This window comes from Urocampus carinirostris, chromosome 8 (assembly GCF_059441175.1).
Source record: "Urocampus carinirostris isolate Australia breed hairy pipefish chromosome 8, RoL_Ucar_1.0, whole genome shotgun sequence".
Taxonomy (NCBI): Eukaryota; Metazoa; Chordata; class Actinopteri; order Syngnathiformes; family Syngnathidae; genus Urocampus; species Urocampus carinirostris.
Genome location: NC_142356.1, coordinates 14,470,973 through 14,487,626, shown reverse-complemented (window position 1 = coordinate 14,487,626; position 16,654 = coordinate 14,470,973). Strand labels below are relative to the sequence as shown.

At 38.4% G+C, this 16,654-nt stretch overlaps 1 protein-coding gene across 1 annotated transcript in view; it reads left to right on the top strand.

Annotated features, from left to right (window-relative positions):
* Positions 1–5,355: 5,355 nt before the first annotated feature.
* LOC148360779 (neuronal-specific septin-3-like) overlaps positions 5,356–16,654 on the top strand; it is a 147,344-nt gene continuing 136,045 nt past the window's right edge. Inside the window, exon 1 of the mRNA XM_088341690.1 lies at positions 5,356–5,496. Within this exon, the coding sequence (XP_088197816.1) occupies positions 5,475–5,496 (22 nt within the window). The 5' untranslated portion in view covers positions 5,356–5,474. The remainder of the gene's footprint in view (positions 5,497–16,654) is intronic.

Genomic DNA, 16,654 nt, shown 5'->3' with positions numbered 1-16,654 from the left:
CTTTTTTTGCAGTCATTATGGACAATTATGATTTGAATCATTTTTAAAGGAAGTCATTAACCAAACCCAAAAAACTTTATCCGAAGGAAAGGTTTCATACGTGGACTTGAAATACTTTAAAATGCTTGACTTTTAATGTTGTATTTTCAAGGTTGGAAAAGTGCTTGAATTTTGGGGTGAAGTACTTTTGAATGCTTAAAAAAGTTCCCACGTTTCCCGGCAGTCTGACTTATTAGACAACGCATTAATGACGACAAATAAAACAAGTCTGCTTAAAAATGACGCTGACATGCCTTAGTTCACACGTAAGTTAAACTTTAGACAAAGTGACTTTCTTATCCACAGTTTGATGTCATTTAGTGCTGTCAGTAAGAAATAAAACAATAAAATTTTTTACAACATAAATTAAACTGAGACGGCAACAAACCCTAATAAATTGGGCACAGAAACTCTGTTTTATTTTCCACGCCCCATTCAGTGAACAATAGCTTCTGGTTGAATATTTAGTTTAAGATTTATCAAATTTCCTGGTTCTTTTTCCGACAGGCAGTATTCAATTATTTCAAACAACAGGACTATGGATGGATTTCTAATTTTAGTTGTGCTGGAGAAATTGGAAATTTGGCTTTGACAGTCCTTTAAAAAGTGCTTGAATTTGACTGTGAAAAAGGTGTCAAACACTGTTTAAAAACGGCTTTGTTTTAAATTCTTCATTCTGAATTAAATTGTACACTTAATATAACTAGCTTGATGAAAACAATCTAAACAATTGAATTTCAAAAATTTAGAATATAATCATCATAACGTGTGAAATAAACAATGACGTTAAAAAGTGCCATCCTGACTGTGAAAGAACATTTGCCAGATTAAAAACCACTGTAAAATAATTATTTCAGGTTAATAGTATATTGTTAACATATCTTGTAAATAACTAAATTCTATATTTTGTCACATGCTGTCTACTTTAAATGGCTCAAATAAAACATAGATATTCCCGTCCTTTTATTAAATTGTACATTTTTTAATCCCCAAATAATCAAATCAATTCCCTTTTTCGCTAGCCGGAAATCAAACTAACAATTATGTTGGTAAGACTATTTTATACATTTTTTTCCTGCATCATGAAGGTCTGTCTCGGGAAACTAATCCATTTTAATATGGGACTGTCTCAAAATATTACAATAATTTGATCAGGGGGGTTTCTTTCAGCTGTAAAATGTGTCAGAATGTTACTATATTGTGATCAAATTATCTGCTTTCAATGGTAAAAAAAATTCGATTTTATTGCATTAAGAAAGGAACATATTTTACAATATTATAGTTTTCCGAGACAATCCTGTACATTATTCATGCTATTTGTTTTGCAATCTGAGAACAGTAATTCTGTGAAAACACTGTTTTCTTACAATAAACAAAATAATAAAACAGCTCAAGACTGCCACCTGTTGCACAAATTGTACAACACACAGAAGACGTGTTTAAAACAAATGGCAGACATCAGGGGCGTTAGCAGGGGTGGGCATTGCCTACCCATGCACACGTTCTGCTGACCCAAAGAGAAGTGGATGTAGTGGTGAGGGCAGTCTGAAAAAAAAGAAGAATAAAATAAAGAACCAAAGGAAGAAAAGATAGCAAAGGCAAGAAAAAAAGTAAATCAAGTAAAAAGCTGTGGAAGAAAGAAAAGGATAAGATAGAAAGAGAAGCGGAAAAAAATAAGAAAAAGGGGGAAAATCAAGCAAAAAGCGAAGACTAAAAACAAAAGAAGAAAAAAATAAAACATGAAACGAAAAAAGAGAAAAAAAAATAAAATAAAATAAAGCAGGAAAATAAGAAAAATTACATGCGACCCTACTGAGGATAAGCGGTGTAGCTAATGAGATGAGATGAGAATAAGAAAAACTGGGCAGAAAAGAAACAAAAGATGAAAACAAGCAGGAAAAATAAAAAGAGGGGAAAAAAAGGATTTAAAACGCTAGAAAAAAAAGAAGAAGAAAAAAAATAAAAGAGAAAATGGAGAACAAAATAAAAAAAAAACAGGAAAAGTAAAAAAGCCAGGGGGGAATTAAGAAAAAGAAGAAAAAAGGAAAAAAAATACATATTTTTCGAAAATCATTGTTCCCCTAAAATAAAAGAACATTTTTTTTAAAATTATGACATAAACTTATAACTCATTTAACCCTTTTATACCACGCAACTTTAAACTAGAACCCCCCATGACACAACAAAAATGTCTACTAAAAAATTGACTTTTCAGTGCAACAACAAATACAAAAATATACCATACATTTAAAAAAAGCGAATCATAAATCACAACCCTAAAAAACTTTGGAAACAGTGCTGTGCAAAAAAAAATTAATAATAATAATAAATTAAAAGGGGGGTTATAATAGTTGAACACCCAATGCATTTGACATGCCTCTGAATCCCATGTCTGGCAACGGCCAGACAATAAAAAAAAATATTTCACAACTGTTTAAGGAGGCTTTTTATTTGATTTGACCAAATACACACAACTGGACTGAAAAATCCCTCTGACGTCACGAAGCCACCAGAGAGCAGTATTTGGCAGGAAATGGACAGTAAGCGTGGTTCGAGTAAAAAAATCATCCCAACTAAATCTGCGTGCTTCATAAAAAATAAAAACAATAAAAGATAATCTTCACCTCGTCTGCAGCACCATAAATATTTCTTGATGTCTCGCCATTATGTACCATGAAGAGAGTGCAAAATGCAAAACAGTAAAAATACATATACATTTATTGCAGGTTGTAAATGTAAATACAGTTTTTCACATACATGTTTTCTGTTTGAGTGGGATTTAGTCGATAAATGGGTATTTCGTCGCTGTTAATCATGTGTTCTATTTATCGTTTTCAGATTTAAATTGTGTTTGTGAAATTGTAGAATTAAGCAACAAAAATCCCAGTTTCTTGTCGTGTCCGTGGCCAGTTGACCAATTACTCAAGTAACCAATCACGACTAAGCTTCAGAAAAGAAGTGAGACGTGATTGGTTTGGAGCTGAGCCTTCTCATTTCCTAAAAAGACATTTAGTATGGCGCCCAAAGAGGTAATTGTAATTTTTGTATGATCTGTAGACTGCAAAATGTTGTTATTCTGTCAACTGATATAAACGTATTTCAATTTAAACCATTCCAAGCACACCCCTGCCAAATAATACTGACAAGTTAGCCTATTTCATCATTGTATACACAGTAAATGTGTGTATATATGCTTTTATTCCATACCCCTTAATTTTCCCTAATAAATACACCAATGATAGAACAACAATTATAATAATATTAATAATGACAGTTGTGATATAACAATATGAACAATAACACAAAGTTAACCATAGTTCTAGACTCACAATTCCAATTTCTTCATCTCTGTATTCCGCCAGGAATATTTTTTTGTATTTAAATTTGAACAATTGAATAGTTGGACATTGTTTGATCTCGTCTTGTAAATTGTTCCAAATTTTGACTCCACACACAGACACACACATAGAACATGCAAACTCCACACAGGAGGTTCGATCTCATGACCTCAGAACTGTGTGTGTATATATACATATATATATATATATATATATATATATATATATATATATATATATATATATATATATATATATATATATATATATATATATGTATATGGCGGCGTGGTGGTTAGCGCGTGTGCGGCACAGTTTTGAGATCATGGGTTCAAATCAGCAACCAATCTTCCTGTGCGGAGTTTGCATGTTCTCCCCGTGCTTGCGTGGGTTTCCTCCGGGCACTACGGTTTCCTCCCAGATTCCAAAAACATGCATGTCAGGTTAACTGGCCGGTCCAAATTGTCCCTAGTTGTGAATGAGCGAGCGAATTGTCTGTCCCTGTGTGCCCTGCGACTGGCTGGCAACCAGTTCAGGGTGTCCCCTGCCCACTGCCTGGAAATGCCATTCCAGCACCCCCCGCGACCCTACTGAGGATAAGAGTTGCAGATAATGGATGTATATATATATATACATATATATATATATATATATATATATATATATATATATATATATATATATATATATATATATATATATATATATTTTTTTTTTTTTTTTTTGTGTGTGTGTGCATGTGTGTATGTATATACAGTAGGTGGTTAACTTACAGCCCCACGGTGCAGAGGCTCAGGGTTCAAGTCCAGCTACCGCAACCTCCCCTTGTGGAGTGATTGGCCAGTTTAAACTGTCCCTTATTGTGAACAAGCGAGTGAATGGTTGTCTGTCTCTGTGTGCCCGGCGACTGGCCGGCAACCGGTTCAGGGTGTCGCCTGCCCACTCAACCCTCAACTATCATTGAAAAAAAAGTATGTTTCAGACTTTTACCATTGTTTAGTAAACAACAGTTGAACATTGTTGTTGTTTTTTTTAAATTACTGGTTTCCAAAAAAAGCTTTTGAGGAAAAACTGTGTTTTGTGAAAGGATGCATTTCAAGCAGAACTTTCACTTCTGTGCTTTTTTTGTATTTGTGATCCCTCCAATATTTAAACAATGCTTTCCATAACCACAAGAGGACTTAGCTTGCAAAATGAAATTTCATTGCAAGAACACTGAACTTTTGCATTAACTTAGCAAGCACTCTTCAGTGCCCGACGTTTTCCGGTGACGTGATCACCTGTTTTCGGTCACCATGGCGGTCGCCTTCCTGCAGGGGTGTACCAAATGTCATACTTCTCCCCTTTGTCATCTCTTTTTGAAATTAAAAAGCATTATAAGTGTTAAAGGTCTGTACTTATTCCTATATTCACTATTCTCAACACACTGCTTCATTACAATTACTCTGGGTTGCCTACACTCTCTCAAACGCTGGATACAGGTAGGAGCACTAGGAAGTGAGAGCTCCCGCTATGTGTGGACAAAGAACTGATTAAAGCCACTCCTGCTAGTTAATGATAGGTTGTCATCCTGAAATCATTTTCAGATGACTGATGAGGAGCGCCAAACTACTGTATGTAAAATAGTTTAAAAAAATAAAACAAACAAAAAAACATTTCTGAAAATGTATTTATAAGTTATAGCATTGAATGAGTTAAATACCATCATTCTTTTTGAAACATCTCTGCCTCAGTTCCGGCTTCCCTCACATGGGTCCACCACCAAAAACCTGACAAGAATACATCTGTTTTCAAGTGCTATTGTGTAAAAAGCCAATTAAAAACAAACACTAGCATTCATATTGTATATTCGATCATCCCTGTTGTTTCTTATCCAAACGAAAGCCCTCCTTTAACACCTCCTATTTCTACGTCATGAAGGGGATTCCAAACCCACCCCCTCCCCTTTAATAAGTCTTGCATCCCTGCATCCCCAGCACACAGCCAATCAAGCCTAACATTCGCTCTGTGTGCAGCAAGGAATCACTTTCAAAGTACACCATCAAGCAAGATAAATCCCTTCCTCTGCTTCACAAGTGCAAGTGGACACCAAACAGGATGAAGAAAACTCCAAATCCAGGTAAGCCAACTTCTAGTTCACTGATTCGGCTAGAGATTTTATCACAACCCCGTGGAGGATTTTTGTCTGTGTAGTGATCTCTCTTGAAGTATATTCAAGTCCAAGTTTGTCTTTCGGGACAGTTTTGGAGAACAGTTGTGCACGAAACACCCTCGGCTGTACCTCCGGGTCCCCTGACCAGAAAAGTCAGATGTTCATCTTAGATGACCTTTTTTCTCTCAGTGGATGCACCGGCCCCCTCGGGGTTCTGCTCCCATTATGCTCTCTCTGCTATTGTGGAGTTTTTGGACTGTGTTTTATTTGGAACAGCTGCAGTTGCATGACCTAATACAGTCTAAAACATGTACTATGATTTGAGTCATTTTGATTTAAAAGGTGGTCTTATCTTCGATAGTTTTATTATTTAAAAAAGTCTGAAGACAGACGCGAGTTAAAGAATTGATGTTATTACGTGCTTTAAGCGGAAAAGATTTGTTTTAATTCTATAAAATATCAGAGTGGGAAAAGAAAAACAAGACAACTTATAAATTTATAGTTTAATACGCACTCCAAATAAGGGAAGAGACCCAATTAAATTTTGAACTTACCAAGAAAACAAAGGACCGTAAAAATCCTTAAAAGTATAATAATCTAACCTGTTCCTAAAGTTCTCCCCAGAGCACTTTATTTTTATTAGATTCTCTTGTGTTACAAAAAGATCAACCTAATAGGGTCTGGTCAATAAATAAATAACAGCAGCATGATTGGCAATTACTGAAAATTGTTAGGACCAGAACGGAGACAGGACCCAATTGCGTTACGTTTCTCTCAGTTTTATTGGAAGAAAGGAAAGGGTTGCACCCACGATCTGGTGATCGCTGGGCGCGGGAAGCAGGTCGCTCTGAACGTGGAAGTGGGACTTCCGTGGCGAGCGATGGCGTGTCGGGAACGGAAAAATAGAGCGCAAAAACGTGGTCGGGGTCGGAAACGAGTCGTAAGCCAGGAGAGGAGAGTAGACGTGGTCAGGATCAAAAACTGGTCGAAGCCGGGGAACAGACGGGAGCAAAAAACAGGTGGGAGTCAGGGTCGAAAAAGGCTTGCCTAGTGTAAACTGAGGTTCGCAGACGGACTGACAACAGGTGACAGAAAGGAGTGGGTTTGAATAGGGACAGGGAGCCAATCAGAGTCCGAGGCAGTTGGCGCCAAAGGAGCGGGCACAGGTGCATCACATCGGTAATCATGACAGAAAATAACACACTAGATATAAAAAAACAGTGGGCAATAGTCGTGAAAATAATGAAAAACGCTGCGTAATAATAGTAAAAAATAACCCAACCCTGGCACCTATAGTAATCTTCTTGGCAGGTGTTCAATAGTCAAAATAAAAACATGTTTTTCATTATAAGCATGCAGAATTAAAACAAATGTCTGAATAAATATTAAATTATTTACTCGTCAACAACACTCAACTTCTATCATGAAAAAGGCTTTTTCCATGATTTATTAGGAAACGCTGCATGACCTAAAAAGTGTGGGGGGATAAACATTATTATGTGAATCAGTATTAAGGATGTGATGTTATCAACCTGCTTAAAAGGGGGAAAAAATGTGTTTTTGTTGTTATTGTACACAAATATTTGCACTGGAAAAGGACAAACGACATACAACTTTTTAAAACAATTTATAAAAAATATATCCAAAAAGTCTTTGCGCTGCCATACCCAGTTGGAGTGAAACAATGTACCCTTGCTATAATGTTGTTCACTTTTCACGATTTCGCTACTTCACTGATTTGCATAGTGCATTGTGTACCACATCCTTTACTGTGCATCAATACACTTGAGCTTTAATATGTACATTGTTTTTAATGGTAATTAAGCAGTGTGTCTCAACCTTTTTTGTGCCGAGGCACATATTTTTTTCCGTTAAAAGATTTCAAGGCACACCGTACATCGAAAATGTTGAAAGGAAAATAATAATAAGTTTGATATTTTTCAAGCTTCTACTATCATATTGCCAAAATTTAGTAAGGACGCTCACCTACTTTCGACCGTTCGACTTACGAAAAACATTTTTTTCGGGATGTCGAAAAATATCAGGACATTGCTGTAAGTTAGATTTTGTATTGTGTGCACCTTTTTCCGCATACAGGACAGTACTGTCGTGCTTCTTTCCGCCGCTACCGGCGTGTGGCGTTGTGAGAGGTCACCAAGCATCCACCCTGAAGAAGAAATCCGCTTCCTCTTCCAAGTTTAAACATTCTATACTTTATCTCCAGTGCCCTAAGAACCTTGACATTTTTATTGTTGAATGCCTCGTGCATCCATTCAAAATGGTTGGTTTAAAGTGTATAGAAGAGGCAAGCCTCTTCTTTTGAAATTAAAATGGAAGAGGAAAGCTTGATGCAGTTGAGATCGCTTTTTATGGAGGAAGAAGTAGTCTAACTCTTGAAGCTCATCTTCCAAAAGTAAGTTAAACTTAACTTTATTTATCTTTATAGAGCATATTATTTTATGAAATGATTATTTTCTAGTAAGAAACAATACAGGTTACTCATACATGTCAGGACTAGAACAGAGACAGGACCCACTTGCGTACGTTTCTCTCAGTTTTATTAGGAAGAAGGGAAAGGATTGCACACACGATCCAGAGATCGCTGGTCACGGGGAGCAGGTTGCTCAGACGCGGAAGTGGTATTTCCGTGGCGAGCGATGGCGGTATCGGGAGCAGAAAAAACAGTTCAGTAGCCGGGATAAAATATAGCACTGGAGCAACTTGCAAACAAATTCAACTGACTTTCTTTTTTTTTTGTAAAATCCTTAAATAATTAAAATTAGCAACATTTAGAAGCAAGATTTGAACTTAGTTTGCTTTTTTATTGTTTGTGATGCAATTTGAATTTATATTAATATCCCATAAACAGATGATTACAATAGAAAAAAAAGAGTTTAATCTGCTGACAAGTACTTGTGAATACGCAAATGTTTCTTGCTTGTTTTATCACTGGAAAAATGAAGGTACAGAACTTTTTGGCAAAGATAAAATTGGACATAGACAAGGTCACGGCACATTAGTGTGTCCCGGCACTCTGGATGAAAAAGACTATTTGAGTTTTTTACTGCGTAATACATCCATCCATCCATTATCTGCACCGCTTATCCTCAGTAGGGTCGCGGGGGTGCTGAAGCCCATCCCAGCCGTTTTCGGGCAGTGGGCAGGGGATAGCCTGAACTGGTTGCCAAGCAGTTGCAGGGCACACAGAGACAGACAACCATTCACTCGCTCTTTCACACCTAGGGACAATTTGGACCAGCCAATTAACCTGACATGCATGGTTTTGGAATGTGGGAGTAGACGGGGCGCCTGGAGGAAACCTACGCAAGCTCAGGGAGAACATGCAAACTCCACACAGGAAGTTTCGATCTTATGACCTCAGAACTGTGCCACACACGTGCTAACCACTGTGCCGCCGTGCTGCCTGTTGCATAATCATTGTCCCCAAAAAAAGGTTTTTATGTCATTAATTTCACCTATCTCGGGTTCTTTTTGGATCGTGACCCCGGGTCCACTTGGAAAATAAAATTGGAACAAATTTATAAGTAGAAATTTTCACGTTAAAACTATTTGTTTTAAAGTTTGACTTTGCCAAACAACATCACGATTGCTATGTGAACTCAATGAGGTCCTGTGTGGATGGGCACATATTACACAAGAATCTTTCTTTTGGGTCGCATCTGCCTGTACTCGTTTTCAACAATAGGGAACACACCGGACAAAATCTCAGGAGGGAAAAACAAACGTCGTCACTCCAGACAAAATAGGCACAAGCAGATTCTGTGACGCAAAAGGGACACGGCGAAATTTTGACTCTGGGGATATTGCTCGGTCAATCGTGCATGTTTGCAAGGAATTTGCATGCAATTACACAACAAGGAATCCGCTCTTGTCATTTTCAGGGAAGCAAAACATCAGAGTTGGTGGGTTTTATAGCCCCAATTTATTTTGTTCTACGGACTGGTTTAAATGTCTGTCAATATGTTCCTGGCCCAGCCTGTAGGATGGCATTAAATGAGTTTGTACTTCTTCTCAAATAATATTAAAAATACTAACAACATTAATAATAATGAGCCTACTTCCAGTGTGTAATCATGTGGAACATTTGGGTGTCATCATGGCGTTCACGGGGTCTGGGTGGTTACCGCGAGGCCTCAAGCTGCAGAGGCTCAGGGTTCGATTCCAGCTACCGAAGCCATCCCGTGCGGAGTTTGCAAGTTCCTTGCGTGCCTGCGTGCGTTTCCTCCGGGCCTTCTGGCTTCCTCCAAAATTCCAAAAACATGCATCGCTAATTGGCTGGTCCAAATTGTCCCTAGTTGTCATTGAGCTTGAGAATGGTTGTATGTCTCCGTGTCCCGTGCGACTGGCTGGCAACCAGTTCAGGATGTCTCTTGCCCACTGTCCAAAGATGGAAAGGATGGGCTACAGCACCACTGCGACCTTAGTGAGGAAAAGCGGTGCAGAAAATGGATGGAATAATAATAATAATAATGAGCGTAACTCTACTGTATAATCATGTGGAACATTTTCTTAAACGCTTAGCCTCACTAGAGTCACAGGGATGCTGGAGCCCATCCCAGCCATGTTTTTAGAGTGTAGGAAGAAACCGCCGAGCCCGGGGGCATGGGGCAAACATGCAAACTTCACACAGGGAGCCCAGTAGATGAAATTGAACCTGAGGCAGCGACACAGCCTCTTCCATGTCCCTATGTGTGACTCATGGTCGTAACAGGTTCGAACTGGATAATGTGTGCAATAGTGCTTTTAGATGGGAATTGGCAAAAGCAGGGAAGGTCACAGCATCCAAGCGGGTCAGCTCAAGTCCTCTATTTAATATTTTGGAAGCCTAATATAAGAGAACCAACCCTGGCTATGTGTGTTGGTGTTATGTTGTCTAGTTATCCTGTTCTTGACATAGGATTCTTGCATCCTCCAACTCTGTTGCCAGAGATTTTTCCATCGCTAAGTTTGTTGACTATCTTTTACTGTATAATATCGAACATCACATAGTGGGCAGTAGTTGACCATTCTCTATGCTGATTGGCTATAAGCGCAGAAGTTTGGTTTGATTCATTCTTCGCCGATCTTCTACAAGCAGGCGTCCTCGTCTCCAACGTGACATTTTCACTGTCTGACAGGCAACTGCGCTCGCCTGTGCAACCAACAATGATTTTGATTCAAACGCACCACCTCAAAGCTAGTCTAAAACAAAGTGGTGTCAGTAAAACAGTAATAGGCAAAAAATAATGGAACTTATTTTTCTTTCCGTGCGGCCAAGTACTGATCCATGGCCCCGTGGTTGGAGCTGTTTCAGAGGACTTCACACTTTGTCTTATCTCAACTTAAAAAAAAATCAGATTCAGTTGACTTGTGGGTGCGCTTTGATCGTTGGCATCACACGCTTGATTGTGGCGAAGGGGAAGCATGAGACGAGAGGTTAGAGGCTCACTGTGAATTTCTGCCAGGTTGGACGGTCAGCATTTTCAATTTAAGGCTCCAAATTTTCTTTCATCTTTTTATCTGCTGCTGATACTTTACTCCTGACTGCCACCTTTGGCCTAAGGTGTCATTGTGGCCTTTGCCTCAAGTTTGCAAAGCACCTTTAAACTTGAGCTAATTAGACATAAAAATAAGCTTATTTGGATCTGGTAAATATACAGTATTTGTTTTTCTCCTTTTGGGGGATGTTTTTATTGTTGTCATATGTCATGTGATACCTTTGGGAAGTGTTCTCAAGGTTTTTTCATTTTCCTCATGGTGAGGTTTTGAGTTTTTCCTTGCCCTCATTTAGGTTTTAGATCAGGGGATAGTGTAATAATAGTCTGTAGTCCGTACAGCCCTTTGAGATTCTTTGTGATCAAGGGCTATACAAATAAACAACTTGACTTGACTTAAAATTCTAACAATACTTTGAATGAGCTAAATCATCTGGTAACGGTGATTATTTACGATATTTTATACTTTCATTTTAAGTGCAAAAAAAAACATTGTAAAATAAGAAAAATAACTAAACTGAGCTAAATCGTCTTCTATGGCAGTTAATTTTGCTAATTTATAGTATTTCTAATGTTATGATTTTTTTTCTCATGTATTTTTTCAAAAGAAGACAGACTTTAAAGGGACAGTGGGCTTCTGTATTATGTAGTGCTGGGGTCTCCAACCTTTTTCAAGCTGAGAACTACTGTTTGTTTGAAATCAGCGCAAGGGGAACCCAGTTTGATATGCATTGCTTAAATAACAATATTATGTTATTAATATGTTGTTACCACGCTCTTACTGGGTTAATTATTAGAAGTAGGGTTAAATAGACTCAGTCTCAACCACCACAAAACTCATTTTACTAGAAAATCACAATGATCCAGCACTGGTGAGCTATTTTTCAGAACAGGTCTGCGGAGACCTCTGGTGTAGTGCAACCAAAGTATACAAACTGCAGCGACTCAAATTGTCTAAAATATCCTATTTTGTGCCAACGTCATTTAATGTCATTAAAGGCCAAGTGTATATTAATTGACCACTAGATGTCGCTGTGTGGTGTATTGCAACCAAAAATGAGGGCTAAAAAGCACCAGTAAGATGATCAACTACGGAGACTAAAAAGACTAAACTGCACAATTTTAATTCATCATTTTTTTGACAACATCTATAAAAACAACATCCTCAAATCTTAATACTTTGATATCTGGACCTTGTTGGACTTGCAGAGCTCAACAGACTCGAGTCATCCTCCACTTTCAAATGCAGTGACCCCGAATCGACAGGGAGACTCGTCGACTAAATGCACTTTGTTTCTTTTATTCTTGACTGTTATGACTTCCTACGCATGAGAGATCACAATCCTCTGTGTTTTATCCTCTCGCGGCTTGTCCTCAGCTTTCAATACACTCTTTTGTGTTTGAAATTAGCCAGGGGGAGCGTGTTACGAGATTTATTCCACTTTGCAGGGGAGTGTTCTTGATGTTGACCTGCAGGTTCAAGTGAACACTGGAGCAAAAATAATGTGGTGACATTGAAAAGATATTTGGATGGAAAATGGACTCAATTATGACCCGGATCGTAGCGTATCATTATCATGTAATCTTGTATAACACTGGCCACAATATTGTGCAAACTCTGACACTCAACAACAACACAGACTAAACAATTCTGCCTTATAAAGCACTGTCTCCGAATATTTTTAAGGTCATACATTCTGGTCTCATTACATCTAAACTAAATTATTAAGCCTTTTATTACTTTAGTATTGCTGATTATAGATCACTAGTATACTTATTCAAGACATTCTAACATTTTGAGATGGGATATTTGAGTTTTTACCATAATCAGAAATATTGAACAATAAGAGTTTGTAATGAATCCTAAATGTATGATTTTACATTTTTTTTAACTTGCACTACAAAAAAATAAGGAACTTTATTGCAATTCTCACATTTTCCGAGAAAGCCCTTTAATATTCCTGTCAGAAAATTTCATTAACTAATACATTAACGGGGCAGCACGGCGGCTGAAAGGTTAGCGCGTCCGAGGCATAGTTCTGAGGTCATGCGATCGAACCTTCCTGTGAGGAGTTTGCATGCAAGTAGAATAGAATAGAATAGAATATACCTTTATTGTCATTGTTACAAAATGGGTTAACATATTGTGACAACGAAATTGGGCATGCCACTCCAGGTTCACACATTCACAGTGAGGTAAAAAACCCAGGAAGATAAAGGAACAGAGAAGATAAGGTTATAAAACAAGGAGGATAAGGTTATAGTTATAATTTACACAAAATGTACACAAGAAACGTCGGCATATAGGATGTTACATACAGTTTGGTATCGTAGGGTTTGAGCAATATGCATTTGGTGCAAAAATAGTCATCATAGTGCAAAAAATGGTCAACATATGCATTTGGTGCAAAAATAGTCATCATAGTGCAAAAAAAGATAGTCAACATTGTGCAAGGTGAGAAGTAAACATCGTGCAGTCAACATTGTGCAAGAAATATAGACATGAGTACCATTTACGCTCGTATGAGGTAGTGTTTTTGCAAGAGTTTTTCAGTTTTTTGTGCGGTGTGTGTTTAGGGTGGTAATGGCTCTGGGGAAAAAACTGTCTCTGAGTCTGTACACACCGTATGGAGAATATCTTTATGAGGAGAAATTCATCGCGCTCTGTGCTTGATTCAGTTCTACTACGCTCACTGTTGTTAATCGTTGCTGGCAGGATGGATAATTGTATGTTACATAGTGAGTACAGAGGAAAGGTTAGCCATCAGGGGACATTGCTGTTTAGGATCTTCTTTCAACAGGTAGCGGAGTAATACTCTGTTGTAACGACAATTGAATTACAAAATGTTATCAATAACGCATTACAGTATTTGTTACTGACAAAAGTACAGTACTTGTGTTCCAGAAACGCGCTCCTTTGTAACGTGTTAGTTACAACACTATTAAAAAGGAAAAGCTCTCTTAGCACTCTTCATTGTCTTTCAAAAATCAGTAGCAAACAAAGAAAGTCAATGCACATCTTTGTTTCTCTTGTACAATGCCCCCATTCTCTCTACTGTGACTCCCAACTCGGCCTCCGTTTGCCACCACACGAGATTCTTACTTCTTCACCATCTCCAGTCGAGCTGTCAAACTTTGCACGTATAATTCTCCTTATCACCCTAACCTCCCGTGTTGGAACTCATACGGTGAGAATAAAAATGCTCTTATCGTTCAGCTTTCGTCTTTAAAAAGCTCATTGTACTCTTGCGAGGCCCGTGGAGACACTTTTTACACGGCGGCAAAAGTTGAATTCCTCACAGCTCAGCCATTATCTCTATCCTCTGCGGCTCACTGCAGGAAATGACACATCTTATTTGCTCAAGCCCTTATTAAGATATTATGATAAATGCTGGGCTATGAACCATCTACTTTCTAAAGCGCTTGTACTAATTAGGGTCACTGAGGAACTGGAGATTAATCCAACTGTAACGGTGGAAGAAACGTTGTGTGTATTCATAATATGAAAAAAATTACATTAAATTATTCAATGCCAGATGATTCTCCTGAAGAAATTCTAGTTCTCTAGTTATACAGTATAGGCATAGGCCATACTAGAAAGTAAGTAAGTTTGAACACTTGTCTTTCATTAGATAAAAGTATGCTTCAAGCTTTTACTATTGTGTAGTAAACAAAAGTTGAACATTGCAAGTTTCTTGAAAATACTGGTTTCCAATAAAACTGAGAATACGGCTTTTTGTGAAATGATGCATTCCAACGAGAAATTTCACTTTGAAACTTTTTTGCATGTACGATACCCCCAATAGCTAATCATTGTTTCCATAAACACAAAGGCACTTTGCTTGCAAAATAACATTTCAATGCAAGAACATTGAACTTTTGCAAGAACTTTTGAGTTTCCGGTGACGTGATCACACGATTGCGATCACACGGGGGCTGCCCGCACACTCCCAATCGCTGGATAGAGGAAGCAACGCCTGGAAGAGCGGGCTCCTCGATTTGTGGACAAAGATCTGATCAAAGATTCCTGCCATGTTGTGGTGATTTATCATACTGAAATAATTCCTAGAAGCTTGATGATTACTGACCAGTCTTTAAAAAAGTTTTTTTAAAATAAAACAGAAAACATACGTATCTAAGTTTTGGCCCATCGGGATGATGCTTCTGAAAGCATCTGTATAAGTTATGGCATTAAATGATTTAATATTTGGGGAATGCAAAGTTTTCAAATCAAAGCCCAAGATTAAAACTTTCGTTGTTTAACTGAAAACTTAAAGGTTAGCCACTGCCACTAAAGACTAGACATCAAAGATTGGACTCATTCACGGCCAATGATGACTATATATTTATATATATTATAATACCAGCTCGGTGGCCTTGGGGGTATGGCGCCCGCCCCAAACTGGGAGGTTGTGGTTCAAGCCTAGGCCGAGTCATACCTAAGACTTAAACATTGTTACCCGTTACCTCCCTGCTTGGCGTTCAGCATTAGGGATTGGAATTGGGGGGTTTGGTCACCTAATGACTCCCAACACCTCAGTTGGGTTGAGCGAAGGGGCTGGGAATCCCCTCCTCTGAATCAATCTCCCAAAAAGAGTCAGAAATGACTCTAGCCACCTCCCACTAGGGGGATATAGCTGTGGTGTGTATATATATATATATATAATATCAGACATGAATCTCCTTGGACGATGTTACCTGATTTTCATTGGCTAAGAGACCTGGAAATAAACCTATCCTTAATAGTAGAAGTGTTCCACGGCACTCCCATTGCTAGTCGTAGAAATGCGCCATTGCGCTCCTGTCCTAAATGGTCAAACTAAGGCTGTATCCCACGACTTAAATATAGCCCTGAGTTATTCCACTCAAATATCCCCAATCGCAATCAAATTCGATTTCATGCTTTCTCACAAACCGACCAATTTCAGAATGCTAATTTAAGCGCCGCACACACGGAAAATCCCGCTAAACCCGCCATGAACGGTCTCGCATATCCTTACGGCTGAGCGGGCTTGCATGCTAATTCGGGTATGACATCAGGTCTAAAAATAGAGCGACTGGACAACGACGCTCAAGCATTTGTAAAAACGGGCGTGTGATTAACATAAGGACGGAAACAGGCCACGTCGCTACTATTTAGCGTGATGAGCAGACAATCGTGAAGGGCTTTGCTCATTAGACAAAACACCTGATGTTGCCCACAGATGCCACTGAAACCACATCTTCCTTTTTTCCTAATGCCCCAATAGGCATCAACCCAATATTGTCAACTGTGTTAAGGCCGCGTTACTGAAAAACAGCTATTCGTTACAATTATTAGTTACTTCATTAAAAATGTTAGTTACTGACATCCAACAGCAGCACGTTACTCCAAAAGTAGCTAGTCACAAATAACTATATATTGGCATAGAAGCCAACCACCTAAAAATACCTGGAAATAGCTACATGATGAAATAAATACAGACGCTCCCCAACTTACGACCATTGGACTTACGAAAAATGGTAGATTTTTTTCGGAATGTCGGAAAATATCCGGACATTGCTGTTAGATTTGTATTGTGTGCACCTCCTTCCGAGTACAGGACAGTACTGAAGTGCTTCTTTCTGCCGCTAACAGCAAGTGGCGCTGT